Consider the following 27,812-nt stretch of genomic DNA (forward strand, 5'->3'; position numbering starts at 1 on the left):
TACGGAAATCATGTCTCAATATTTACATATTTAAATGCATATTTTCAATAAAATTTTTTTCCTATTTTTCCTTTATAAATATACTTAGAGCACAGCAGTATTTACTGAAGCTCAATATACACTTACTCAATGACTCAGCTATCCCACCCAAGAGGATAAGTATTTATGTCCACAAAAAGATTTGTATCAAGATGTTGATAAAAGCTTTATTCACAATAGCGCAAGACTGGAAAGAGCCCAGATCAACAGGAGAATTAATACATTGTGACATAGTCATGCAATTGAAGACTATTCAGCAATCAAAAAAGAAGGCACTTTCAGTTCATGTAACAACATGGATGAATCTTATAGGCTTCTGAAAGTAGCCAAGCACTAAAGAGGACATACCTCATAATTCTACTTTTTACATGAAACTCAAGAAAAGGCAAAACTAATAGATTACGGTAGAAGTCAAAACAGTTGGTGCACTCAGCTGTATATGTCTTCAATATTTATTATTATTATTGTCTTTCAATAATAATAATGAAAAGAACACATTATTGAACACATACTATGGGAAATGCACTGAAGGGGCTACTAAGACATACAAGATACTATCCTTGTCTTCAAGGAGCTTGGTGGCTATTTGGGAAAATAAAACACACACAAAGTAAAATAAAATAGTGTGTGTCAGAAGTTTATATTATCTATTAATTTCATAAAATGTTTCAAGATATTTGTTTTAAAAGTGGGGCATTGGGTCTGCCCGAGCTGAGGCCTCAGTGGCTGGAGTTGAGTAAGAGAGCATGGTACCCAGGATTTAGTCCCAACGAGGAGTCAACACCACCTCCTTCCCTTCCCCGTGCTCTGTTCTCTGCCTCCTCTCAGTCCACTCACCTTCCAAATTATGATTTATTCCACTGTGGTCAGTATTAGAAAATAAAATTATACATTCAGAAGAGTCTTCTGTGGCTTCTAAATCAGAGGACCTCACTCTGTCACTAGCTTAACCATTTCCTGCTCTTTCAGAGTTTTAGTTTTCTCATTTGTAAAATGAGGTTAGTAATAGCTGCTTTTCCTGCCTACCTACAAGTTTGTTATGAGTTTGACATGCCTTTATGCATTTGAAATTGCTATTCAATTGCCAGTAATGATTATCACCTTTCTGCTTGCTGGTTACATTATTACAGGCACTGGAGAGAAGCAATTTGCTTAGGTCCATGTGACGCCCACAATGAACCGGAGATGCCAGACTGATCAAAACTTCCTCCAGGGTGTGCTTCTTGCTCTGGAACCATTAAGGACCTCATTAAAATCTAGGCATTAACAAAATTCATCCGTTAAAAACACCCACGTTCTGCTTGGCTCCAGTTACAGAACCTAGTTATACTCACAAAGGAAGACATCCTCGGGGTTTTTTTTACTTTGCTGTCCTCACTCCCATCCATCTTCTTCATAAGACCAAGTTGTGGCAACTCAAACATTGTTAGCGTCTAGCTCTAAAGCAGCAAATCTCCCAATAATTCAGATGGCTGTGAAATAATATTTGGGTTAAAATACAGGCTAGCAGTGTGATCCTGCGCAAGTCACTTGGCCTCTTAGGAGGGCCAAGGAATTCCCTGGCAGTCCAGTGGTTAAGGCTCCATGCTTCCACTGCAGGGGGCCTGGGTTCCATCCCTGGTCAGGGAACTAAGATCCCACAAGCTGTGACATATGGCAAAAAAAAAAAAAAAAAGGGTTGGGACAATAATACCCGCCTTACAGGGTTGTTGTGAAGATTTAAAAGAGGTATTCATCAATAGGAACACATTTTATATTTCATGATATATAATGATATGATAGTCTGCCATTAAAAAGAATGAGCAGGGAAGAGGGATAAATTTGGAATTTGGAGTTAATAGATACACACTACTGTGTATAAAATAGATAATCAACAAGGACCTAGTGTATAGCACAGGGGACTATATTCAATGTCTTGTAATAACCTATAGTGGAAAGGAATCTGAAAAAGAATACCTATTTAGATATACATGTATAACTAAATCACTTTGCTGTATACCTGAAACATTGTAAATCAACTGTACTTCAATTAAAAATAAAATTTAGAAAAAGAATGAGAGGGCTTCCCTGGTGGTGCAGTGGTTAAGAATCCGCCTGCCAATGCAGGGGACACGGGTTTGAGCCCTGGTCCAGGAAGATTCCACATGCCGCGGAGCAACTAAGACTGTGAGCCACAACTACTGAGCCTGTGCTCTAGAGCCCATGAGCCACAACTACTAAGCCTGAGTGCCACAACTACTGAAGCCCACGGGCCTAGAGCCCGTGCTAAGCAACAAGAGAAGGCACCCAATGAGAAGCCTGCGCACCACAACGAAGACCCAATGCAGCCAAAAATAAAAATAAAAAAATAAATTTATTAAAAAAAAAGAATGAGAGATCCATAAGCATTAAAAAATGAGCTGCAAGATATATGAATAATGAAATAAGATGTAGAAGAGCACATAAAATATGACATGATTTGTGTAAGAAATCATGCCATCCCATCTCTCTCTCTAGGTAGACAGAAAGATGGTTATAGATAGACAGATAAATAGTTATCAATAGATCTGTCGACCTGTCTTTCTGTATACATAGATATAGGTATATAAAAGGATATAAATATATATATGTATGTTCATGTATAAGGATTATATAGATAAGGATATATAGACAGAGATTGATATCCAATATCACACGTAGACATCCAAGAGATAGATAGATCTTTATACAATTCTTACACGTATACATACACCCACATATCTATATCCTTTTATGTATCCATATCTAAATACAGAGAGAGACATCTGGAAAATTATGCTATAAACTGATCATTATATTTGCCCCTAGGGAGAGAAGCTAAGGAACTGGAGATTGGGGTGGAAAGGAGATTTTTTTTCCCCTGTATATTTTTTTGTATCATTTGTATTTTTAATCATGTACAAGTATTATTTTCAAATAAAGAGAGATGATCACATGAAAGGGCCTGGAACATGGTAGGTGCTTTAAAGCTATTTGTGGATGTCCAGTGAACCTTGTTCATTTAACTAGGATGTCCCAAATGTATTTAAGTTTTTTCTTTAAAACAAAAATTGAGGGCTTCCCTGGTGGCGCAGTGGTTGAGAGTCCGCCTGCCGATGCAGGGGACGCAGGTTCGTGCCCTGGTCCGGGAAGATCCCACATGCCGTGGAGCAGCTGGGCCCGTGAGCCATGGCCGCTGAGCCTGCGTGTCTGGAGCCTGTGCTCCGCAACGGGAGAGGCCACAACAGTGAGAGGCCCGCGTACCGAAAAAAAAAAAAAAAAAAAAAAAAGAACCACAGCAGAAAGTGGTATGTGGTATCACATGAAGTTTTGACAATGCTTCACGGATTGTCGGTACATAGGTGTTCATTAAAATAGTGTTTATTCTTGTCTCTATGTTTGAAATATTTCACGATAAAAAAATTTAAGAAGCCTGCTGGGTAGTGACAGGATTGGGATACAAGAGGGGAGTTTGGGTGGGGTTCTGGTCATGTTGTGTTTCTTGATATGGGCATACAGATGTGCTCATTTCGTGGAAACTCATCAAGCTGTGCACTTATGATCTGTCACTTACCTGAATCTATGTTACAGTTCAATAAAAATTTTACTAAAAAAGCCCCCTCCCTGTTAAATCGAAAAATTTCATAATGACTTAGTAAAGGATTAGTAAAAAATAAACAGTTTGGATATGATTTTTCCTTTGCAAATGATCAGGGTCTTGGGAGTAACTAGAAACCACTCTAAAATCAGTAGCTTTACTTTAGTCTGAATTTGCATTTCTTCATCTTCAGTGACAATGATCTTCAAATCACTCAACCTCCCTTACCCTTTACTCAAGCTTCCTTGGCCATTTCAGTGCATTCCCTTTCTGTTTTGGGAAGTGAAGAGGTTGACTTCAGCATCAGGTGGATCTGTGGGGAGAGAGGGAGGAAGAGAGAAAAGGAGAGAGAAAGAGAAACAGAGAGGAAAAGGGGGAAAAGTGGAGAAAGAGGGGTGACAGGCCAGGATGTGTGGAAAGGCCTTGCCACATTCTAACCCCAATATAACAGCTGTTGAACTTGCCCTGAACTTTCCTGTCTCTAGGATTTTGTTCAGACTGTTTCCTCTACCTAAAGTGGCCTCCTTCTTTCCCATGATCTGCTAAGTCCCAGTTTTCTTTCAGGGGAGCATTGTACCCCCAGTGCTAAACAGTACCAGACATGCAGCAAGTGCTGAATGAATGAAACCACCTTAAAAAATGTAAAACAGTCACATAAGCATTTGTGGAATAGGGAATGAATACTAGCTAATATTTATTATATGCTTATGTTGTGCAAGGCATTGTCCTAAATGCTTCACATATACTAAGCCACTTAATTCTCATAACACCCTATGAAGTAGGTCCTATTATGGTCCTAACCTGGGGAGACTGAATCACAGAGAGGTTAGGAAATCTGACTAGGTTCACACACTAGTAAGTGATGGAGCTGGGATTCGAATACAAAGTCCGATCCGAAGTTTGCTCTAAGCCTGGCTCCAAAACCTTGCAGCTCATCAGCATCGCGTGGGCGCTTTAAGAAAGTAAACTCCTGGCCCTGAAATTCTGATTGCACAGGTGAGGTGTGTGGTTGGTTGGCTGGCTGTGAGCAATAACACCCGAGGGCAAAGCGCAGTCGCATCCACGAATCACGAGACCGCCTCCTCCCTGCCAAGTTTACTGCAGGCCTGACCCTGCCCCCTGCGAGGCGCGAGGGCTACTGGGAGTTGTAGTCGCACGGTACAGTTCGTCGGCGTCTCCCAGAAGTGACGCAAAGATCCCGCCTTCTCCTCGCCGCGTTTCCGCTGCTTCGGCTAAGCGGTGTGATTCTCCCGGAAGTGACGCAAAAGTCCCGCCTTCTCCTCACCGCATTTCCGCTGTTTCGGCTAAGCGGTGTGATTCCGGAGGTCGGGTGGTAAGTACTTCTTTGGCCTTTTGCTTCGGAGGGGGGGACCCGGGTTGGGATACGTGCGGAGACTGTGAGGATGGGGGTCAGGAGGTGGCGGCCCGGGTCCCTTCTCGTGGCCCGTGACTTTCGGGCTTTACCGTAGGTCTGGACGCGCCCGCGGCAGCCGCTCCGCGCCGTCGCCATGTCGCGGTTTTTTACCACCGGTTCGGACAGCGAGTCCGAGTCGTCCCTGTCCGGGGAGGAGCTCGTCACCAAACCTGTCGGGGGTAACTACGGCAAACAGTGAGTGAGGGCCTGGGCCATGGGGACGACTCGGTGGGGTGAGGGGTTCGGCAGGCTGTGGAAGGCCGCGTATATGGGAGGGGAATGGAAATGGGGGCGGTGAGAGCGGGTTCTAAGGATGTTGAGAGTTTAAGGGACCGGAGCAGTGTTGGAGGGACAACCGTAACGCTAAGGGTGCTGTGAATTGTGGGAATCCACCCGCCAGGCAAAGGATAGAGTCACAGAGAAAAGGTTTCCCACTGGCTGGGTGTGTTGTATCAGCAAGAAACCCCCAATACTCGCTTGATACCTGGGAGTTCCTTGATCTGGCTCTGAGGTTCTTAAACATCTATTAGTATTTTCCTGTTGTTTATCTCCATTTAAATACTCTTCACCCATCTCTGCAAATTAAAATTCTTTTCTCCCTTTGGAACGTTGTAATGTTTCTCAAACTTCTGTCATACACATGCCACCTTCATTATTTCTGTCACATACCTGTACTTAAGAATATATATACATACCACTTCAAAGTCTTGTTTCAGCATAAAACTCTTTTTTTGTTTGTTTGCGGTACGCGGGCCTCTCACTGTTGTGGCCTATCCCGTTGCGGAGCACAGGCTCCGGACGCGCAGGCTCAGCGGCCATGGCTCACGGGCCTAGCCGCTCCGCAGCATGTGGGATCTTCCCGGACCGGGGCACGAACCCGTGTCCCCTGCATCGGCAGGCGGACTCTCAACCACTGCGCCACCAGGGAAGCCCTAAAACTCATTTTTAAAAGTGAAAAATAGAATCTGTGTATACCCACATGAATATGATATCATATCTGTGTTACAAGTGGAAAATCAACATCACTTGCTATAAAGTAGGAAATAATTGGAAAAGCTAATAAGATGGAAAGAAAAGAGATATTGTTGCCAGCTGAATGCTGTCTGTGGTCTGGTTTTTAATTATTAAGTAAAAATATCTAGTAATGGAGGTGTCAAAGCCGTTAAGACTCTTTCCTTGCCCTCGGCCTGTCACACTCTGGGAAATACTGCTTTCTAGGACCTAGTTCAAGTACCACCTTTTCCATTCATTCTAGGTAAAGTACCTCTTATCTCAACTTCTTTTAGTAATTCTTAGTGACTTGTGTCTTCACATAATTAATTTTTTGACACAGTAAATAAGCACTTTCGTTTGTTTATGTTTGAGAGGCTGGAGACTGTCATTTTTTTAATGTGTTACAACATTTGATAAAAGGCTTTACTTGAAGTAAGCTTAAAAGATTGAGTTCTATATGATGAGGCCGTGAAGAGGAAGAATAAAACAAGATGAGTGTGGTAGGAATGGGCTACCTGCCCCATCGGAGAAGAAAAAGAGACATCATTTGGAAAGACTGGAGCTAGGAACAGAGGTTAATGGTCTCTGTTCCTTCTAAATAGGCCATTGTTGCTGAGTGAGGATGAAGAAGATACCAAGAGAGTTGTCAGAAGCGCCAAGGATAAGAGGTGAGGCCTTGGGGAGGCGGGGTGATGGGGAGTTTCTGGAGCAGTGGTGGGTTTTCTGGTTGGTGATGGTGGGCATGTGCAATGTGGTATTGGGGTCTCAAACCAGGTTTGAGGAACTGACCAACCTTATCCGGACCATCCGTAATGCCATGAAGATTCGGGATGTCACCAAGTGCCTGGAAGAGTTTGAGCTCCTAGGAAAAGCATATGGGAAGGCTAAGAGCATTGTGGACAAGGAAGGTGTCCCCCGGTTCTATATCCGAATCCTGGCTGACCTGGAGGACTATCTTAATGAGGTGTGATTCCTGTGGGTGCAGGGGGATCTAGAAGGGGATTGTGGGCCTGGAGCTTTCTCCTGACCCACACCCAGGGATCATGTCTCCTCTGAGTTGTTTGCCAGATATTCAGTATTTCCCAGAACATAAGAAATACGTTCTTATAAACATAAGGAGAGGGACTTTTTTATGTTAAGAATTTTAATTGTATATATTTTTATATTACCTCTTATTTGTGGTTTTGTACTTTTGATACATAAATAAAGCATTGGTAAACAATAAGAGGTATAGTTTTTAAGTAGTATAGTTGTTTGTAGATAGCAAGACCCAAAAGTTGTGAAGCCTGAAGTTTAGGGAGTACTACTTAATCTCAGATCCCTGTTCTCCTTTTTTCCCTATTCTTTCCTTCAGCTATGGGAAGATAAGGAAGGGAAGAAGAAGATGAACAAGAATAATGCCAAGGCCCTGAGCACCCTGCGCCAGAAGATCCGAAAATACAACCGAGATTTTGAGTCCCATATTACAAATTACAAGCAGGTGAGGGTGCTAGAGGGAGACTTTCTGAACTTTGGGGGCAGTGACCCCACGACTGAGACAAAAAAGTATTTGCAAATGGGAGGTGTGTGACTGGAGAAGGAATCATGAGAAAGCTCTGTGGGGTGGAGGAGGTGGGATGGGGTAGTTGGCAGGCATCCTTAATTATTCTCTCACTTCCTTCTGTCAAGAACCCTGAGCAGTCTGCAGATGAAGATGCTGAGAAGAATGAGGAGGATTCAGAAGGTGAGTGAGGAAAACCCTTAATTGCAAATGGTTAGGAGCTCTAAAATTAAGGGTTTCCTTGGCTTTTTTCTTGGTTGCCATTCATCTCTTCACTATTCTAACTCTTTTTTTCTCTCCCCTTTCCCACCAGGCTCTTCAGATGAGGATGAGGATGATGAAGGAGTCAGTGCTTCCACTTTCCTAAAGAAGAAATCAGAAGCTCCTTCTAGCGAGAGTCGGAAGTTCCTCAAAAAGATGGAGGTAAGAGCCAGGGTTACACTGAGGGGTGGTTTGTCTGCTGTGGACCATTCTTGGGTCTCTGGGGAGAAGAAAAGACTCACAGAGCCTTAGGGTTGGGAGGGGTGGGATTTAGCAGAGTCTGGTCTGGGGACAGATTTCCTCTTCGATTAGAGCACTGAGTGACTTGGAATCTGGAGAACTAGATTCTGGGCCCAGCTCTGCCCCAGGGGAGCTGTGTGTCCCTGGAGCAAGTTAGCACTTCTCTTTGGGTCTTGGTGGTCCAGTCCAGCTCTTAAGATCCTGATTCAACCACTCTTCTGCTGCTCCGGAGAGTCTCTGAAACGTGTCAGCAGGGAGAGCAGAGACACGAGTCAGTCTTCCCATCTTGTTTCTTCTGATCATCTTTTTTTTCTCTAAGGATGAAGATGAGGACTCAGAAGATTCAGAAGATGATGAAGATTGGGACACAGGTTCCACATCTTCTGATTCAGATTCAGAGGAGGAGGAAGGGAAACAGACAGTGCTGGCGTCGAGATTCCTTAAAAAGTAAGAAAAGTAATGGTACTTCGGGCTACAGTGGGAGGGGTAGGAAGCTTTTAATCATCTTGAAAGTTGTTGCTCCTGTGGAGTTCTTTTATTTATTTATTTATTTATTTTTCCTATTTCAGTTTTAATTTTTATTTGTCTTTTATTTTTATTTATTTTTACATTAAAAAGTTTTTTTATTGAAGTATAGTTGCTTTATAATGCTATGTAAATTAGGGGTGTACAGTATAGTGATCCATAACTTTTTAAACTTATTTTTTATATTATTTATTTGGCTGTGTTGGGTCTTAGTTGTGGCATGTGGGATCTTCTCTGCAGCATGCGGGATCTTTTGTTGCGGCGCAGAGGCTCTTCATTGAGGCATGGGCTTCTCTCTAGTTGTGGCTTGCGGGCTCAGTAGTTGCGGCACGCGGGCTTAGTTGCCCCACAGCACGTGGGATCTTAGTTCCCCGACCAGGGGTTGAACCCACGTCCCCTGCATCGGAAGGTGTATTCTTAACCACTGGACCACCAGGGAAGTCCCTAGTGATCCATAATTTTTAAAAGTTATACTCCATTAGTTCCTGGTGTTGTACAGTATATCCTTGTAGCTCATTTTATTCCTAGTGGTTTGTACCTCTTAATCCCCTACTCCTACATTGCTCCTCCCCCAATGGAGTCCTTTTAGGTTGTACAGGCCAACAGGGATCTCAGAGTCAAGTATGTTAATTGGCTAAGATAAAGCTAATGTGTCCTGCAGATGAGATTTGAAGTTTCCAGTGTCCAAATATTTAACCATGACATTACTTGCTGCATGTGGACTGAGTGTTTATCTCTCTTTGGTGCTGATTAGCTGTGTGATATTGGATAAGCTCCTTAACCTTTCCAGTCTTCAGTTTTATCTTTTGTAAAATGGAGTGGTACTTGACCCTGTCTCAAGGATACCTGCAAAAATATAGGGAGGTGATACGCCTGGCTCAGCCTGGGACTGGCATGTGGTGTGCCCTCAGTGACAGTAGCTTCTCTTCTCACTCTTCCTGAGAACTTAGCATACAGCATATAGACTGCAGCAAGCCTTCCTGAACTTTACTAGTATCGTCATGGTATGGGGGAGGATTCTGATTTGGATTCTGGTCACAACCCTTACTACTTCAGTATCTGTCAACTTGGGTGAGTTACTTAGCCTTCTTAGGTCCTAGTTTCCTCCTTTGAAGTCAAGGTGACACCTATCCCTTTGTGTTCTACAGAAGTCGAGTATCAAGCTCAGTGATAACTGGCAGAAATACTGATGCTCTAAGGGTTGCTTTCCTGCTTTCAAAAGTTGGGGTTATGCAGCTTCAGGAGTTAGTGAGTTCCCTCACACTAGAGGGGTCAGACACAGCCATTTTATTGAGAAGCATTTTTCTTTGTGTGCTCCAGGGAACACTGGTCAAATGCAGGGGGAGTATTGTGTATCTGATGTCTTTTTATTCACAACACTTCTGACACCATATGTGTTTTTTTCTCATACCAGCTAGTTCTCCAATTCTCTGGACACCAACTGGGTGTTCAACACTAAGTCAGTTCTGACACTACCCAAAGTTAGCATAGACCCCATGAGACTGCCACCACCTTAGAGGCCAGTTGTAAGTTCCAAGTGTGGCTCCCGTACTTCTGACCAACCGGCTCTAAATTCAGAGAGTTACTACAGTCCCCTCCTCAGATTCGATAATTTGCTAGATTGACCCACAGAACTCAGGAAAGCTCTTTACTTACTATTACCAGCGTATTATAAAGGATACAACTCAGGAACCGCCAAATGGAAGAGATGCATAGGGCAGGGTATGGGAGAAGGGGCATGGAGCTTCAGTGTACTCTCTGAGTTCACCATCCTCCTAGCACTTCAGTGGTTCATCAACCAGGAAGCTCTCCAAATTATCATTTAAGGATTTTTATGGAGGCTTCATTACATAGCCATGATTGGTTAAATCGTTGGCTGTTGATGATGGGCTCCATTTCCAGTCCCTCTTATCCTCCCCGGTGGTCAGAGGGTGGAGCTATCAGTTCCAGCCCTCTAATCATGCTTTGGTCTTTCTGGCAACCAGCCCCCATCCTGAAAGCTTTCTAGAGGCCTGTGAAGGCCTCATTAGAATGAAAGATGCTCCTATTGCTCAGGAAATTCCAAGGGATTTAGGAGCTCTGTGTCAGGAACTGAGGACAAAGACCACAGAATTATTTCTTATTACGCCACAGTATCATATTCCCTTCTTGGAGAGTTTACAACCATGTATCAGTTAAGCAAAATAGATCTGTTTAACTTTGTTTCATTAGCTATTTCTTAAATTTGCTTTACTGTGAAACTCATATTTTAAGCCTACTGACATCCTATAGAACTATCAACCTTATTATTGGTTCATATCTTTTATATCTTCTTTGTGTTTTTGTCTTTTCAATAATTGTGTATTGAAGTCTCCATTATTTGGACCAGTGTGTGTAGTGTACACTGCACATGTGCATTGCACAAAGGCTCCTATCTGAGGGAACAAGTGGGGACTAAGGTTAAACTTAGGACATCATGAGAAAAGAAAACAACAGACCAATATCTTTTATGAATTTAGATTCAAAAATCCTCAGCAAAAACCAGTCCAGCAGGGCTTCCCCGGTGGCGCAGTGGTTGAGAGTCCACCTGCCGATGCAGGGGACACGGGTTTGTGCCCCAGTCCAGGAAGATCCCACATGCCATGGAGTGGCTGGGCCTGTGAGCCATGGCCGCTGAGCCTGCACGTCCGGAGCCTGTGCTCCGCAGTGGGAGAGGCCACAACAGTGAGAGGCCCGCGTACCGCAAAAAAAAAAAAACAAAAAAAAAAACCACTCAGCGAAGTAGGAATAGAAGGGGGCTTCCTCTGCTTGATTATAGGGCATCTTTGAGAACACACATACAGTTGACCCTGGAACAGCATTGGTTTGAACTGCACAGGTCCACTTATACGCAGACGTTTTTCAGTAAATGCATGCTGTAGTACCACACGGTCCATGGTTGGTTGAATCTTCAGATGCAGAGGACCAACTGTAGAGTCACATGCGGATTTTTGACGGGGATTGCCCCATCCCCATGTCGTATCCCACGTCGATCATGGGTCAACTGTATATCTTCTCCTGTCCTTTTATTTTGTACTTTACCATGGTGTATGTTTAGGGATGTCTCTTACAAACCCAGCTCGGTTTTTTTTCTTTTTCATCTTATGATCATTGCTGTTTTTTTTCTGTTTTCAATTGTGCCACTCATAAAATTTACTGTTAATCATTTTTTAAGTGTCCAATTCAGTGTCATTGAGTGCATTCACTCGGTTGTGCAACCACCACCACTGTCTCCAAAACTTGATCTCTGCTTTTTAATCTATGCAGGTTAATTTACATTTATTGTGATTATAAATGTATTTTGTCTTGTTCTTGCTCTCTTATTAATGTGCTTTCTATTTATCCTCTTCCTATTTTTAACTTCCTTTTTTTAACATAAATTTATTTATTTATTTTTGCATTGGGTCTTCGTTGCTGCGCATGGGCTGTCTCTAGTAGCAGCAAGCGGGGGCTGTTCGTTGCAGTGCATGGGCTCTCATTGTGGTGCCTTCTCTTTTTTTTTAATTTAATTTTTTTTTTTATACAACAGGTTCTTATTAGTTATCTATTTTATACATATTGCTGTATATATTGTCAATTCCAATTTTCCGTGTTGGTGTCTCTAGTTTCAGAGCATGGGCTCTAGGCATATGGGCTTCAGTAGTTGTGGCACGTGGGCTCAGTAGTTGTGGCTCGCGGGCTCTAGAGTGCAGGCTCAGTAGTTGTGGCCCACGGGCTCAGTTGTTCCGCGGCACATGGGATCTTCCCAGACAAGGGCTCAAACCCGTATCCTTTGCATTGGTAGGTGGGTTCTTAACCAGTGCGCCACCAGGGAAGCCCACCGCACATACTTAAAGTTAGCAATTTGATAAGTTACATGTTTATACTCATGAAACCATCACTACAATCAGAGTAAATAAAATCCATCACTCCTAAAAATTGCTTTATGCCCCTTTGTAAACCTTCTCTCCTGCCCCACTTCTCTTTGCCCTTTCTGTGGTCAACTGCTGATTTGCTTTCTATCACTAGATAAGTTGGCAGTTTTTAGAGTTTTATAGAAATGGATTCATACAGTATATAATTTGGTTGGGAGAGATTTGGTTTTCAGAATAATTATTTTAAGATTAATCCTATCTTTATTATTTTTACTATAGAGATTACCCTTGATAATCTAAAATTAGATTTAGTTAAAATGTCAAGTGTCAGAGGTTGGGTTAACCATGGGATCCTCAAAGGCCTTATTGACATTAAGCGTTTGTGGCTTTGTAGTGTCAAAGAATAATTCAGAGACACTATTGTACTTGTATAACAAGGTAGACCAACTTTTAAGATCGATTTCCAACCAAGACAAAAAAGAATTTGATAAGAGAAAGGAATAAAGAGAGAGGGAAAAACCACAGGCAGTGGTGGGAACGTTGAATTTTGTTTGCACATTTTTGTGTGTGTAAACTCATTAGCTATCTAAGCTAGCCAAGGTTAGTTTCAGTTGTTAATGGATTATCTAGAAACATGACAGGCTGTCCCTATAATGTCTGCCAGCATCCTTTTTCAGCATCTCCATATTAAACCAGTCTATACCCTTCCTCTCGTCAGAATTTCTCAGCTTTCATCTTTTGGTCAAAACAAGCACGTAACGGAACACATTTAATCTCAAGAGCTTCAATTTCTTTGATGTGGGATAATAAGGTTGTCTAGCAACATTTAAGCACCTGGATATTAGATAGTGGGTTTGGGCAGAAAATATGAGGATAGTCACAGATACAGTAAGAAACATTTAGGACCTTTATTTAATTTTCTAATCAGGCTAAGCCTATCTAGGAGAATGTCTTTAAGAATCACTTTAGTGAACTTTTAATCAAGTGGCTTTTTTCTTAATTGATTTGTTTTTTCCAAAGTATTCATCCAGGTTCAATAAGATGTTATTTATTGCACATCTTTATTTATTAGCCTTGACTGACCAGTATTTGAGATCAGTTTTATTTAGGGTTGATTCTTTTTTTAATTTTTAGCTGAGCCACGTGGCTTATGGAATCTTTGTTCCCTGGTCAGGGATTAAACCTGTGCCCTCGGCAGTGAAAGCTTAGAGTCCTAACCACTGGACTGTCAGGGAATTCCCTATTTAAGGTTAATTCTTAGCTAAGGAATTTGTTAGTTTGGGGCTAAAATGTTTAAATTATTTGTTATTTTGGACCATACTAGAGGTAAATTACAGATCACATATTCGTGTTTCTGAATTTGTAGTTGGGGTAGGAATTCTTAAGTACAAACTGATGAAATCTAGTATCTTGGACCCCTTCTCATAAGTTACCATGTTGGAGTCTTAATCAAATGTGGATATTGGTTTGCAACCGTGGGAGCTCCCTGGTAAAATCTGAAACTATCCCCATGCACAGAGGACAAGGAAAGACGGAAGAAAGAGGCAGACCACTCCAGATTGGTAGGTGGCAGGTGTAATAAGCAAGGGAACTTAAATACAGGGTTTATCTTTGGCGGCCTGAAGATGAGTAGATCTCTGCACCTGTCTTCCAGAATCTTAAGAGTTTATGTAGAGGCTATAATAGAGCTCAGTCACATATTCAGATCAGATGGTCTCAACACATTGCTCTCAAGGCTGCATCCTAAGCCTCTCAAGGCTCCTAAGGTGGGAACCGTGAGCAGAACGTACATTCCAAGGACAGAGGAGGGAGTAAGGAGCCTCCAGTACCCTGGGTCCAGTTCTTGGGTCAACCCATGGTCACATCCTGTCAATGACCTCTCCCAATAGTGAGCAACCAAGATTTTTACTGTGAAACTTGGATAATGATGAACTAATACAGAAGAAGTTAAAAGAGGAGGAATACACAGAAAACGTTTGTTGTCTCAATTATGAATCCTAATCTGAAGGGTTTTGGAGGACGTTGTCTACATCTGATATGGTTGCCCTGTGGAATCTCTCCGAGATGCTATCTGCTTCTAAGAGCTACCTGGCTTCTGGAGTCCTTTTTAAAAGTGAACCTCAGGATAGATCTCTGGTGGGACTGGATCTCCAAGTTGTTAGGATCCTAAGGAAGAGTGTATGTCTAGGGCCTCTAGATCATAGTTGTGGTTAAGAGCGTGTGGAATGGTCCTCTTCAGTGTAGTTTTAGGACTAACTTCTATTGGTGTCTCTTAATGTCTTCAGCTTCTTAGCTGTGTAAAGGTGGAGGTGTATTTGGTGATGTCCCTCTAGCTGAGAGCATAAATGTCAGTTTTCTGATCGATTCTAACAAGATGTGAATATACCAAGGTATAATCTGTCATAGGGGAGAGATCAAGTCAAGTTTTAGGTCTTTCAGTTAGAATTTCATAGGGTGAGAGTTTGTGTTTTTGAGGTGTGAATCACAATATCCTGAGGGCTTCGAGTAAAACTTCAGGCCAAGGATAATTAAGTTCTTTTGAAGTTTAGACAGCATTGATTTTTAAATAGCATGAAGTCCTGTGATCTCAGAGCTTTGGGGCTGGATGATGCAGACCAAGCAGTTTCAGCTTAATGAACATACTTCACGTATTTGCAAAGGATTTTACCTATGAAATGAGTTTTTATCATTACAGAATATTGCATTAGTACAGGAGGAAAAACCATTAAGCTTCTATTGAGTTATGGCATAGGGAGTTCCCTGGTGATCTAGTGGTTGGGATTCGGCACTGCCATCGCCCGGGTTCCATTCCTGGTTGGAGAACTGAGATCCCACAAGTATCCCACAAGACACGTGGCATGGCCGCCCCCCCAAAAAAAATTATGGCATAAATCTTTTGGCAAGGGCAAGTTTTAATCCAACTGGCAAATTTGTAAACTATTACTAAAGCATATTCAAACCTTTTAAGCAGTTAAAATGAAATTTATTTATAAACGTTTAAATGATGTTTTAATTATAGATAACTTGAATGTTTGTTCAAGTCTTTCTGGAGAGACTTTTTCCTCAGTATCTTTATAAAGTTTGAAATAATTTTTCCCTGTCATTTGGTTTATATTTCATTATATAAATATTAAAGTCTGGAAATGGTTTCAGACATCAAATAGCTTAAGTCCACTTTGAGGTAGCCAGTGATCTTCTTCTTTTTTGTTGGGGACATTTCGTTGTATTGAACAGTTTTTTTTAATTCAGAATTTATATTAATAATTGTCATAAGAGGGGAAAGAAAGGCAGGGAAAAGCAGCCAGTCTGGGAACCGCAAAAATTTTTTTGCTTTTTTTTTTTTCTAAGCACTGATTTTAAACTGATAAATCAGTTGGTGATAAAAAGATTAGTCTGGGGACTTCCCTGGTGGTACAGTGGTCAAGAATCTCCCTGCCAATGCAGGGACACGGGTTCAAACCCTGGTCCAGGAAGATCCCACATGCCGTGGAGCAACTAAGCGTGTGCACCACAACTACTGAGCCTGCGCTCTAGAGCCTGGAGCCACAACGCCTAGAGCCCGTGCTCCTCAACAAGAGAAGCCACCGCAGTGAGAAGATGGCGCACTGCAACAAAGAGTAGCCCCCACTAGCCGCAGCTAGAGAGGACCCATGCACAACAACAAAGACCCAACGCAGCCCTAACTAACTAACTAAATAAATAAATAAATAGATTTATTTATTAAAAAAAAAGATTAGTCTGGACAGAGCAACTAGTACCAAAGGACAACTGTGTTGCTTATGGATTCTTTGGAAAACCTTAGAGCTTAGTTGTGGAGCAACATGACAGGCTGATTTCTGTGTCTGTAGCGGCCTGGTTAGCACCCCCGTCTTATTAAACTAGGCCATACTCTTTCCTTCATATGAGTTGCTTAGTGTAATATGGTAACAGACTTTGGTAAGTGGTCTGGCAGATTCAAATGCTTAGTGGTCCTTGCTTTGGTTATGGTTACAGTTATCCATAGGTCATTCTTGTAGAGTGTAACTTGGACCCAGGAATAGAAAAAGAGGAATTTTGTTGGGGGAAGAATCCTCAAGGTGGAGAGGGGGCTGATCCTTCATCTTCTCCTGTGTCTCTTGGCAGGGCCCCCACCACAGAGGAAGACAAGAAGGCAGCTGAGAAGAAACGGGAGGACAAAGCCAAGAAGAAGCACGATAGGAAATCCAAGCGCCTGGATGAGGAGGAGGAAGACAATGAAGGCGGAGAGTGGGAAAGGGTCCGGGGTGGAGTGCCCCTGGTTAAGGTGAGGATTTTAGAACGAAAAGGAATTGGGAAACAGTTTGGGAGAGCATGCAGGTACCCTCCTGGTCGAATTCGGGAGAACAATTAAGGCAAGAATAGGTTTCTGTCGGCCTGCATATAACTTGTGTGTTCCTAGGAGAAGCCAAAAATGTTTGCCAAGGGAACTGAGATCACCCACGCTGTTGTCATCAAGAAACTGAATGAGATCCTACAGGCACGAGGCAAGAAGGGAACTGATCGGTAAGATTCGTGGGCCTGGGCTGTGTCATTACAGGGTGAAAGCTCATTTTCTCTTAAGACACGGGGTGGAGGTTGGTAGGGAAAGTGGTATTTTGGGAAGATCTGTGTGTGGCTACGGTAGAAGGAATGATGTACTTGGACTACACCAGTCTATTTTTTGCTGTTTACATTCTGTTTGACCTTAGATCAATCACTTAACCTTTGGGGGCTGTTTTCCCATCTGTAAAATGGGAATAATACTCTTCTTTAGTTATTCAGTGACTAAAGAGGATGTTAGATTGTTAGCATTATTGCTATTTCTGTTTGGAATTTATGAGAGAGAAGCAAGTATACAGGTGGTGAGGCTAGGGGTGGGTATTGAGAATGAGGCTGCCTTTCTTGTCTGAAGAGGGTGTGCTGTATGACAGGATAAGACTTTTTTATTTGTTTCCTGTGCCTCACCCAATTCTATACCCCTCCAGTGCAGCCCAGATTGAGCTGCTACAGCTGCTGGTTCAGATTGCTTCTGAAAACAACCTGGGAGAGGGTGTCATCGTCAAGATCAAGTTCAATATCATCGCCTCTCTTTATGACTACAACCCCAACCTGGCCACATACATGAAGGTGAGAACAATAACGAGCATCCCACGGCGGAGCTGGTGGGTCATGGGAAGGTGGCTAGTGACTCAAGACTCAAGGACTGTTGGAGCAGTCTTGGTGGTTGAAGGCCCGTGGATTCCTGGTTTAGGGCTCTTGGGAGGCATCTCCTTGTTCCACCTTCACACCTCTGACTGCTGTCTGATCTCTTGGCAGCCTGAGATGTGGCAGAAGTGTCTGGACTGCATCAATGAGCTGATGGATATCCTGTTTGCAAACCCCAACATCTTTGTTGGAGAGAACATTCTGGAAGAGAGTGAGAACCTGCAAAACGCTGACCAGGTAAAGAGGGGATTTGGCAGGCTATTTGGAAGTGTGTGTTGTCTGCTTTGGGAAGCCTTGTTGGAGACAGAAGGGTTGAAGTCTAGGACTGGAATCTGGGCTAATTTATTTCCTCCTTTGCCTTCTGTTCAGCCGCTGCGTGTCCGTGGCTGTATCCTAACTCTGGTGGAACGAATGGATGAAGAATTTACCAAGATAATGCAAAACACTGATCCTCACTCCCAAGGTGAGCCCGAGCAAGCATGGGCATCAGTGAGATGAAAAGTGCAGGGATTAAAATGAAGGATTATACTAAGTGAGAATGTTCGGAAAGCCAGCCCTTCCTCACCCCAGCATTCATACCACAGGGCCTCTTTAAGATACTGGACCCCACTCCCGTAGCTTCTGATTCAATAGGTCTGGGTGAGATCTCACACTTTGCATTTCTAACATGTTCCTAAGTGATGGTGCTGTCTGCTACTTTGAGAACTGTTGGGGTATAATGATCTCTGTCCACTTGGCTTGTTTAGCTTGCACGCCTTAAGCATTAGAATGGGGAAATGCAGGACATTTACACAGTAAAATGTGAGTGTCCACATGTGTCCACCAAGTCAAAGGTATATTGATGAACAAGACAGCTTGGGGCCTTCATGCTCATGGAGGTTACATTTCGGTGCTGAAGCAAGGCAGCTCTACAAAAAAATGAGTGAGTCAGTTGTAGATAATGTAAAGTGTGAATTAGAAATTCAGATCGGGACGTGTGACAGGATGTCTGGAGTGGTGGCTGCTTTAGGTAATGGTTGAAGAAGCATCTGTAGGTAGGGCACATTTGAGGTGAGAGCCGAATGAGAAGGAGGAGGAGGAGTTAATTGGGAGGAATTAGCAGAAGAGAGTGCCTGACAGCAGTGGAGAGTGAGCTTGACATGTCCCAGGAGAGGATGGTATTTTTAGGGCACAGTGGGTTAGACTTTTCTGATGGGTACAGAAAACACATGCAGAGGTAATTGGATTGATGAGGGACATATGATTGGGAAAGCCTGGGTGCCTGGCTAAGCTGAGGGTGGGTGCTCTCCCTGCCAGAGTACGTGGAGCACCTGAAGGACGAGGCACAGGTGTGCACCATCATTGAGCGTGTGCAGCGCTACCTGGAGGAGAAGGGCACCACTGATGAGATCTGTCGCATCTACTTGAGGCGCATCCTCCACACCTACTACAAGTTTGATTACAAGGCCCATCAGCGGCAGCTTACCCCCCCTGAGGGCTCCTCAAAGGTAAGTGCTTGGCCACCATGTCAGAGGGGAGAGGGGTGTGTCCACTGGTTCTGCATGTCTTTCAGGACTTCAGGGCAGATCTTCTATTCCCTGGGGACTGTCTGTGGTGGAGCAGAGGGACTAGGAAGAGGCTGGATGGCGCCTCGTCTTTGGTTGCTGAAGGCTGAGCCATTTACAACCATTGTCCTTGACATATTTCCTCCTCCAACAATATCTCCCCCTACCCCCTACCCCTCCAGTCGGAGCAAGACCAGGCTGAAAATGAGGGCGAGGACTCAGCTGTGCTAATGGAGAGACTGTGCAAGTACATCTATGCCAAGGACCGCACAGACCGAATCCGCACATGCGCCATCCTCTGCCATATCTATCATCATGCTCTGCACTCCCGCTGGTACCAGGCCCGTGACCTCATGCTCATGAGCCACCTACAAGACAACATTCAGCACGCGGACCCGCCAGTACAGGTAGGATGGGAAGGAGGCGCTGTGGCCCTGGTGGCAAAGGGAAGACCAGGCCAGGCCCCCTGTCCACTCTGTTCAGGCAAAGTGGCTCAGGCAGATTAGCCACGTGTCTGGCTAATGCAGATACAGGGAGACACTTGGTCCTTCCCGAGTGCGAGCATTCTTTGATTCTCCTACATGTTAACATAGAGTTCTCTGGGATAGGATTTGGGTTCAACTAACATTTGTTATAACTACTGTGTGTCTGGTTTGGAACAAACATTAGGAGATCATCTTACTTAAAAAGATGAAAAAGCGTTTAAGCAGTTAAACTGAGAAGGACAAGGACCCAAATACAGTGTGATGTGTGAAACATAAAATTTTGTGTGTGGCAGCATTGTGAGGACATTTTCATGTAGGAGTATTATAATTGTGTCTAGGTATAGCTCCTATAAATGTGTGTTTAGAACAATTGTGAGGTATTTATGTGTAAAACATGTGGTAAGCTTGTCTGGTGGTGCTTTTTGAATAGCACACCTATTTTTTATTCCATTGTATGAATTTATCACAGGTTCTTGATATTTCTCTTGATACCTGATCAACCAGTTTGGGGTATTATAAATGAAGCTCTTGTGATTTATGTATAAGTTTGTGTGGATGTATGGTTTCTCTCGGGTAAATACTTAAGAGTGGAATTGCTGCATCATAGTGTAGGTGTATGTCCAGTTTTATAAGAAGCTCAAAAATGGGACTTCCCTGGTTGTTCAGTGGTTAAGAATCTGCCTGCCAGTGCAGGGGACACGGGTTCAAGCCCTGGTCCGGGAAGATCCCACATGCCGCAGAGCAACTAGCCCACAACTACTGAGCCTGTGCTCTAGATCTAGAGCTTGCAAGCCACAGCTACTGAACCCCCGCTCAGTACTGAGTACTCTGCTCAACAAAGAGTAGCCCCAGCTCGCTGCAACTAGAGAAAGCTTGTGCGCATCAGTGAAGACCCAAGGCAGCCAAAAGTAAATAAATTTATAAAAAAAAAAAAGAAACTCAGAAATGGTTGTACCATTTTTCACTTCTACTTTGTCAATATTTAGTGTTGTTGGTCTTCTTAATTTTGGCCATCATGGTTGTTGTCTAATGGTATCTCAATGTGGGGTTAGTTTGTATTTCCCTGATAACTATTGAAATTGACTACTTTTTAAATGTTTATTGGCCCTTTATATATCTTCTTTTGTGAGATGTCTGGTCAACTTTTGCCCCCCCCCCTTTTTTAAAGATTGGATTATTCATCTTTTTATTATTGAGTTGTAGGAAATCTTTATATATCCTGGATACCAGTCCTTTGTCAGATAAAAGCTTTACAATTTTTTTCCAGTGTGTGGTTTGCCTATTCATTTTCTTAACCATGTGTTTTGATGTATATTCTAATATATCAGTTTTATCTCTTTTGGTTATTTTCTGGGTCCTATCTAAAGAAACTTTTTCCTACTTGCAATTCATAAAGATATTCTTTTTGTATTTTTAGTTTTTGGAAGTTCTTGTGGTTTTAGCTTTCACATTTAGGTCTATGTTTTCTGCATATGGTGTGAAGTCAGGGTCAGAGACGTTCTTTCCCCATTATATTGCTTTGGTGCCTTTGTGGAAAACCACATGAAAAACCAACCACATGACCCTATAAATGTATTTCTGGGCTCTCTATTCTATTCCATTCATTCATCTTTTTGTCCTTCCTTACGCCAGTTCCACACTGTCTCGATAGCTGTGCCTTTAGGGTTAAGTCTTTTTTTTTAATTAATTAATTTATTTATTTATGGCTGCGTTGGGTCTTCGTTGCTTCGCCCAGGCTTTCTCTAGTTGCGGCAAGCAGGGGCTGCTCTTCGTTGCGGTGCGTGGGTTTCTCATTGCAGTGGCTTCTCTTGTTGCGGAGCGTGGGCTCTAAGCACACAGGCTTCAGTACTTGTGGTACTCGGGCTCAGTAGTTGTGGCTTGCAGGCTCTAGAGCGCAGGCTCAGTAGTTGTAGCGTATGGGCTTAGTTGCTCCACGGCATGTAGGATCTTCCCGGACCAGGGCTCGAACCCATGTCTCTTGCATTGGCAGGCGGATTCTTAACCACTGCGCCACAGGGAAGTCCCTAGGGTAAGTCTTGAAGTCAGGTAGTATGACTCCTCCAACTTTGTTGTTTTTTAAGAATAGTTGGAATGTTCTGTGACATTTGCATTTCCACATAAATTTCAAAATCAGCTTGTCAGTTTGTGCAAAAATGCCTGCTGGGATTATATTGAATCTGTAAATCAGTTTTGGGAGAACTGACACCTTAACAACTTTGAACCTGTTGATCTTATGTGTTATTCTTCGTTTAATTTCTTCAGTTTCTCTCTGCAGAGGTAATATACATCTTTTAAAAAATTATTCCTGAGAATTATACGATTTTTGATGCTATCGTAAATGCAATTTTTTAATTTAATTTTTTATTTTGTCCACATGGCTGGTGGAATCTCAATTCCTCAACCAAGGGTTGAACCTGGGCCACGGCACAGAAAGCACTGAATCCTAACCACTAGACCACCAGGGAACTCCTGTTAATTTCATTTTTAAATTGTTAACTACTAGTATCTAAAAATAGAGTTAATTTTCTTACATTGGCCTTGGATCCTGCCATTTTGCTAAATTCAGTTTTAGTCTGGCCTTCTGTCCTGTGTATTTGCGGATTCAACCAAGTGCAGATTGAAGATATTTGGGGGGAGGGGGAGGGATTCCAGAAAGTTCCCCCAAAAAACCAAAATTTGCCTTGTTTGGTAACTATTTACATAGCACTTACATTGTATTAGGTGTTACAAGTAATCTACAGATGATTTAAATTACATGGGAGGACGTACCGTAAGTTATATTCAAATACTATTCCATTTCATGTAAGAGACTTGAGCATCTGCAGATGTTGGTATCCATGGAGGGTCCAGGAACCAATCCCCCATGGGTACTGAGGGACAGCTGTATTGGGTCTCTGAAACTTTTCTTTCTTTTTTGTTTTTTGCCATATTGTAATGACTCAAATCTCTAATACTTAGTGCTGAATAGAAGTGAGAGCAGACATCTTGCCTCCTTCCCAGTATCAGCAGGGAAGCAGTGAACATTTCACCATTAAGAATGTTACCTATTTTTATAGATAGTATTTTTGTAGATAGACTTTCTCAGATTGATGGAGTTCTCTTCTGATCCTAGTTGGCTGGGAATTTTTGTCCTTAATAGGTGTTGAATTTTGTCAAAATCTTTTTCTGCATCTATTGAAATAATGCACAGTTATTTCTCCATTATTCTGTTTATATCGTGAATAACCGTGATTTTAGATTTTTATATCAGGCTTTCATTCCTGTGATATATCCTACTTGGTCATGGTATATTATCTTTTATGTATTGCTGGATTTTGCTTGCTGGTATTTTTTTAAGGCTCTTTGTATCTAAGTTCATGACCGGTATTGACCTCTATATTTTTGTTGTCAGTAAAGACTTGGTCTTTCCCCCCCACGAAAATCGGTACTACCTACAATCTTCCCTATCTTAATTATTGACAAGTCCATCTTTTCAGTTGCCTAGGCCCAGAAGCCTTGAATTCATCTTTGATTCTTGTTTTTCTCTCACATTGATTCCCCACCCATTTGTGTTGAAAATCCCTATCTGACCACTTATTATCACTTCCACCGCCACCCTCTGGTCTAAGCCACCATCATGTTCCCTGTCTCTCTCTCTCTCTCTGCTTCTGCCCTTATATCCCTTCAGGCTGTTCTTTCTTTTTCTTTTTTTTTTAATGTTTATTCCTTTTACTTTTTTAATTTATTTTTGGCTGCATTGGGTCTCCATTGCTGCACTCGGGCTTTCTCTAGTTGCGGCGAGTGGGGGCTGCTCTTCATTGCAGTGCGCAGGCTTCTCATTGCAGTGGCCTCTCTTTGTTACGGAGCACGGGCTCTAGGGCGCACAGGCTTTAGTAGTTGCGGCGCGTGGGCTTAGTTGCTCCACGGCATGTGGGATCTTTCCGGACCAGGGATCAAACCCATGTCCTCTGCATTGGCAGGTGGATTCTTAACCACTGTGCCACCAGGGAAGCCCCTTCAGGCTTTTCTTAATGCAGCAGCCAGAATAACCCTGTTAATAAAGTCAAATTATGTCACTTATTTGCTCAAAAGCTTCCTGTGGTTTCCCATCTTTAAATCTTTTTTTTTTTTTTTTTTTTTGCGGTACGCGGGCCTCTCACTGTTGTGGCCTCTCCTGTTGCGGAGCGCAGGCTCAGTGGCCATGGCTCACGGGCCTTGCCGCTCCGCAGCATGTGGGATCTTCCCGGACCAGGGCACGAACCCGTGTCCCCTGCATCGGCAGGCGGACTCTCAACCACTGCGCCACCAGGGAAGCCCATCTTAAAATCTTTAACATGGTTTACAACGCCCTGTGCTTGCCCAGCCTCCAGTTTCTGATCACATCTTTTACCAGCTCTAGCCATAGTGCATTCCTTGTCCTTGAATACATCTGGCATAGGGCCTTTGCACTTACTTTTCATTTTTCCTAGAATATTGTTCTTCTTGCAGAGATCTGCATGACTTGCTCTTTCTTTTTCTGTTAGGTCTTTATTAATTTTTTAAAAAATTCAATTTATTTATTTTTGGCTGCATTGGGTTTTCGTTGTGGTGCGTGGGCTTCTCACTGCAGTGGCTTCTCTTGTTGCAGAGCTCAGGCTCTAAGCCCATGGGCTTCAGTAGTTGTGGCCCGCGGGGTCTAGAGTACAGGCTCAGTAGTTGTGGTGCACAGGCTTAGTTGCCCCACGGCATGTGGGATCTCCCCGGACCAGGGATCGAACCCGTGTCCCCTGCATTGGCAGGCGGATTCTTAACCACTGCGCCACCAGGGAAGCCCAGGTCTTTATGTTTTAAACATCCCCTTCAAAATGAGCCCTTCCCTAGTTATCCTACATAAAATTGCGAGTTCCCACCACTTCTGCCACCGCTCAGACTCCCTTCTTAACTCCCTCGTCTACTTTATTTTTCTCCTTAGCTTGGTTCACCACCTGCATATTATGCTTATTTTGTCCTCCACACCCCTGTCCCTAGAGTGTAAGCTCCATGGAAGGGGAGGAACTGGTCTATTTTGTTCTCTGTCCTAACCCTGTGAAAGACTTGCCTTGTGGCTATCACCTCTGAGTTCATTGCCCTTCGCTCTTAGATCCTGTACAACCGCACCATGGTGCAGCTGGGCATCTGTGCCTTCCGCCAAGGCCTGACCAAGGATGCTCACAACGCCCTGCTGGACATCCAGTCAAGCGGCCGGGCCAAGGAGCTTCTGGGCCAGGGCCTGCTGCTGCGCAGCCTGCAAGAGCGCAACCAGGAGCAGGAGAAGGTGGAGCGGCGCCGGCAGGTGCCCTTCCACCTGCACATAAATCTGGAGCTGCTGGAGTGTGTTTACCTGGTGTCGGCCATGCTCCTGGAGATCCCCTACATGGCCGCCCATGAGAGTGACGCCCGCCGACGCATGATCAGCAAGCAGTTCCATCACCAGCTGCGGGTGGGCGAGCGGCAGCCCTTGCTGGGTGAGTGTGCGGCTCTGTAGTGCAGCAGACTTTGCTTGTAATCAAAGGATTAAGAGAAGATAAAGGGAGTAAACTTTCCCACAAGATGATTCCATTTGACTTAATGGCATCTCCGTGTATGGCCTAAAAGCATCATTTTTACTAAGTAGTCTCCATGGTCTCTTACCATAGGACACGTTGTCTTAGCTTACAAATTAAGCTCCCTGCTTTCTGTCATTTTCCCCTTCAGTCTTTTTTTGTCAGTAGTATCTTTCTACCAAGTGTATGATGTTATACACCCCCAGCACCTTCAGAAGTTCTTCATTGCCTGTAGAATAAAGTCCAGCCGCCTCAGTCACTAAGTTAAAAGTCTCCATGACCTGATTCCAACGATATTTTTAATTTAGGATAAACTTACATAGTACTTTTTTCTGCCTGGCCCGAAGTGTTTTATAAATAATAATAATTCATTTATTCTTCATTAGTCATAACCCTATGAAGATACTATTATGACCCCCTTTTTCCTGATTAAGAAACTGAGGCACAAAAGTTAAGTGACTTTACCCAGGGATAACACAGCTGGTATGTGTCTCTCTGACCTTTTTCTCTTTTTCCCTTTCATCCATATTATTTTTTAGCTAACTAACTGGACCCTTGGCATTCAAGAATCTAACATTGGCTTCTTTGAGCACTTTTAGAGATCTGATCATTCATTCCAGAGGTTGAGTGAGTTGTGATTTCACTGGGAAAGGAATTTGAATTGCACCCTTCCTGTAAGGCTGGTGCATGGAAGGACTTGGCAACTGAGCCAAGCTTACTGTCCACAGCCACGTCCCTCTACAGATTTGTCCTCTACTGGTTGTGTGTATGGTCATATTAAGTGCAGGCGCACTTCAGGCAAATTATGTTTGGGCTATGTAGTGATGCTTTACTTTGTTTTGTTTTAATTGGAAAATTGCCAGTGAAAATCTGTATGTCCAGCATCTCTTAGGGCTTCTTGGTTCACATTCCCCGCCTCTCTACTACTGCCTGCAGTGGATGTTAGACATTTTTTTTAGGTCAGTGAACCTTGTAAGAATCTGATAAAAGCTGTGGACCCTTTCCTAGGAGAATGTGCGTAAGAGTACACACAGCAATTTGTCAGCATTTTCAAGGAGTTCACCAATCCCCTGAGGCACATCATAGACTAAGTCTAAATGTAAATACAGTTATTTTGATATTAAGTGACTTATACAGTCACATGGCTACTTAATGGAGAGCTGGGAGAGTCTCAGTCCAGTTGTTTGCTCTCCTAGCCTGGGTTCCTCCTTAAATAGTGCTTGTTGGGGAAGGAGCCCTCATCCCAAGTTTCCCTAGGCCCTCCCTCATTCCCAACCTTTCAGGTCCCCCCGAGTCAATGAGGGAACACGTGGTCGCTGCCTCCAAGGCCATGAAGATGGGTGACTGGAAGACCTGCCACAGTTTTATCATCAACGAGAAGATGAATGGCAAAGTGTGGGACCTTTTCCCGGAGGCTGACAAAGTCCGAAGCATGCTGGTTAGGTGAGCAGAGAACAAGACCCTAGTGGGTGGGGAAGAAAAGACTTGGTCTCCTTCACTGAAGATCTGCCCCTTTTCTCCCTTCTCCCCACAGGAAGATCCAGGAAGAGTCACTGCGGACCTACCTCTTCACCTACAGCAGTGTCTATGACTCCATCAGGTAGGATGGGCCCTGAGGAGGCACAGGAGCCCCAGCTTTGTGGTCGAGGGTCCTAATTGCTCCCTGCTCTTGGCCTTTGTCCCCAGCATGGAGACACTGTCTGACATGTTTGAACTGGACCTGCCCACTGTGCACTCCATCATCAGCAAGATGATCATTAACGAGGAGTTGATGGTAAGGGCCATCAACATGGGCACATGGGCAGGTGGAGTCATGGAGAGATTGGAGTACAGGAGACTGATCTGTCCCTTCCTCGGCCTCACTTCTGTCAGGCCTCCCTGGACCAGCCGACACAGACAGTGGTGATGCACCGCACTGAGCCCACTGCCCAGCAGAACCTGGCACTGCAGCTCGCTGAGAAGCTGGGCAGCCTGGTGGAAAACAATGAGCGGGTGTTTGACCACAAGCAGGGTACCTATGGTGGCTACTTCCGAGGTGAGTGCTTCCATCCCCTCTGCGCTCCCAGGGTCCTGGCCCCCTTACTGCCTCTCCCTTGGCATTCACCCCCCGCCCCTCCCCATCTCTCTCCTGCAGACCAGAAGGATGGCTACCGCAAAAATGAGGGCTACATGCGCCGGGGTGGCTACCGCCAGCAGCAGTCTCAGCCGGCCTACTGATTGCTTGACTTCAGTCCCCAGTGCCCTAAACCATTCAGCGTTTAGGTCCAGCCACACCCCAGTCATTAAAGGTCTATTTAGAGTTGCTGCAGTTCTGCCTGTCTGTGTGTCGCCAGAGGTGTGTTGGACACATTTATTTCCTAATTATATTTCTAAGCTTCTGTCCCATGACAGGCACAAGGCTCAGGATGCAGGGATGACTTGCACGTATCCCTGACTTCAAAGAGCTTGCTGCTCTTTGACATTTGACCGGAAAATTGTAATAACATGTGATAAGTTATAACAGGCGTTTTTTTAAAACGTGGTGGGCATATTGAATAGGATGTGATTATGGGGCATAAATGT

General features: G+C 43.6%; 1 protein-coding gene across 1 annotated transcript; it reads left to right on the forward strand.

Annotated features, from left to right (window-relative positions):
* Positions 1-4,909: 4,909 nt before the first annotated feature.
* Positions 4,910-27,554, forward strand: LOC309832860 (eukaryotic translation initiation factor 3 subunit C). The gene is made up of 21 exons (XM_082670864.1): positions 4,910-4,967; positions 5,104-5,243; positions 6,644-6,709; positions 6,816-7,005; positions 7,396-7,521; positions 7,710-7,764; positions 7,895-8,004; positions 8,402-8,529; positions 16,602-16,761; positions 16,897-17,000; positions 17,462-17,603; positions 17,793-17,918; positions 18,051-18,144; positions 18,978-19,168; positions 19,408-19,632; positions 24,809-25,172; positions 26,534-26,693; positions 26,785-26,850; positions 26,937-27,024; positions 27,123-27,285; positions 27,385-27,554. The coding sequence occupies exons 2-21, from the start codon at positions 5,143-5,145 to the stop codon at positions 27,465-27,467; spliced, it is 2,742 nt and encodes a 913-aa protein (XP_082526990.1). The 5' UTR covers positions 4,910-4,967; positions 5,104-5,142; the 3' UTR covers positions 27,468-27,554.
* The last annotated feature ends 258 nt before the right edge of the window (positions 27,555-27,812 follow it).

This window comes from Grampus griseus, assembly GCF_964374135.1.
Source record: "Grampus griseus genome assembly, chromosome: 14".
Taxonomy (NCBI): Eukaryota; Metazoa; Chordata; class Mammalia; order Artiodactyla; family Delphinidae; genus Grampus; species Grampus griseus.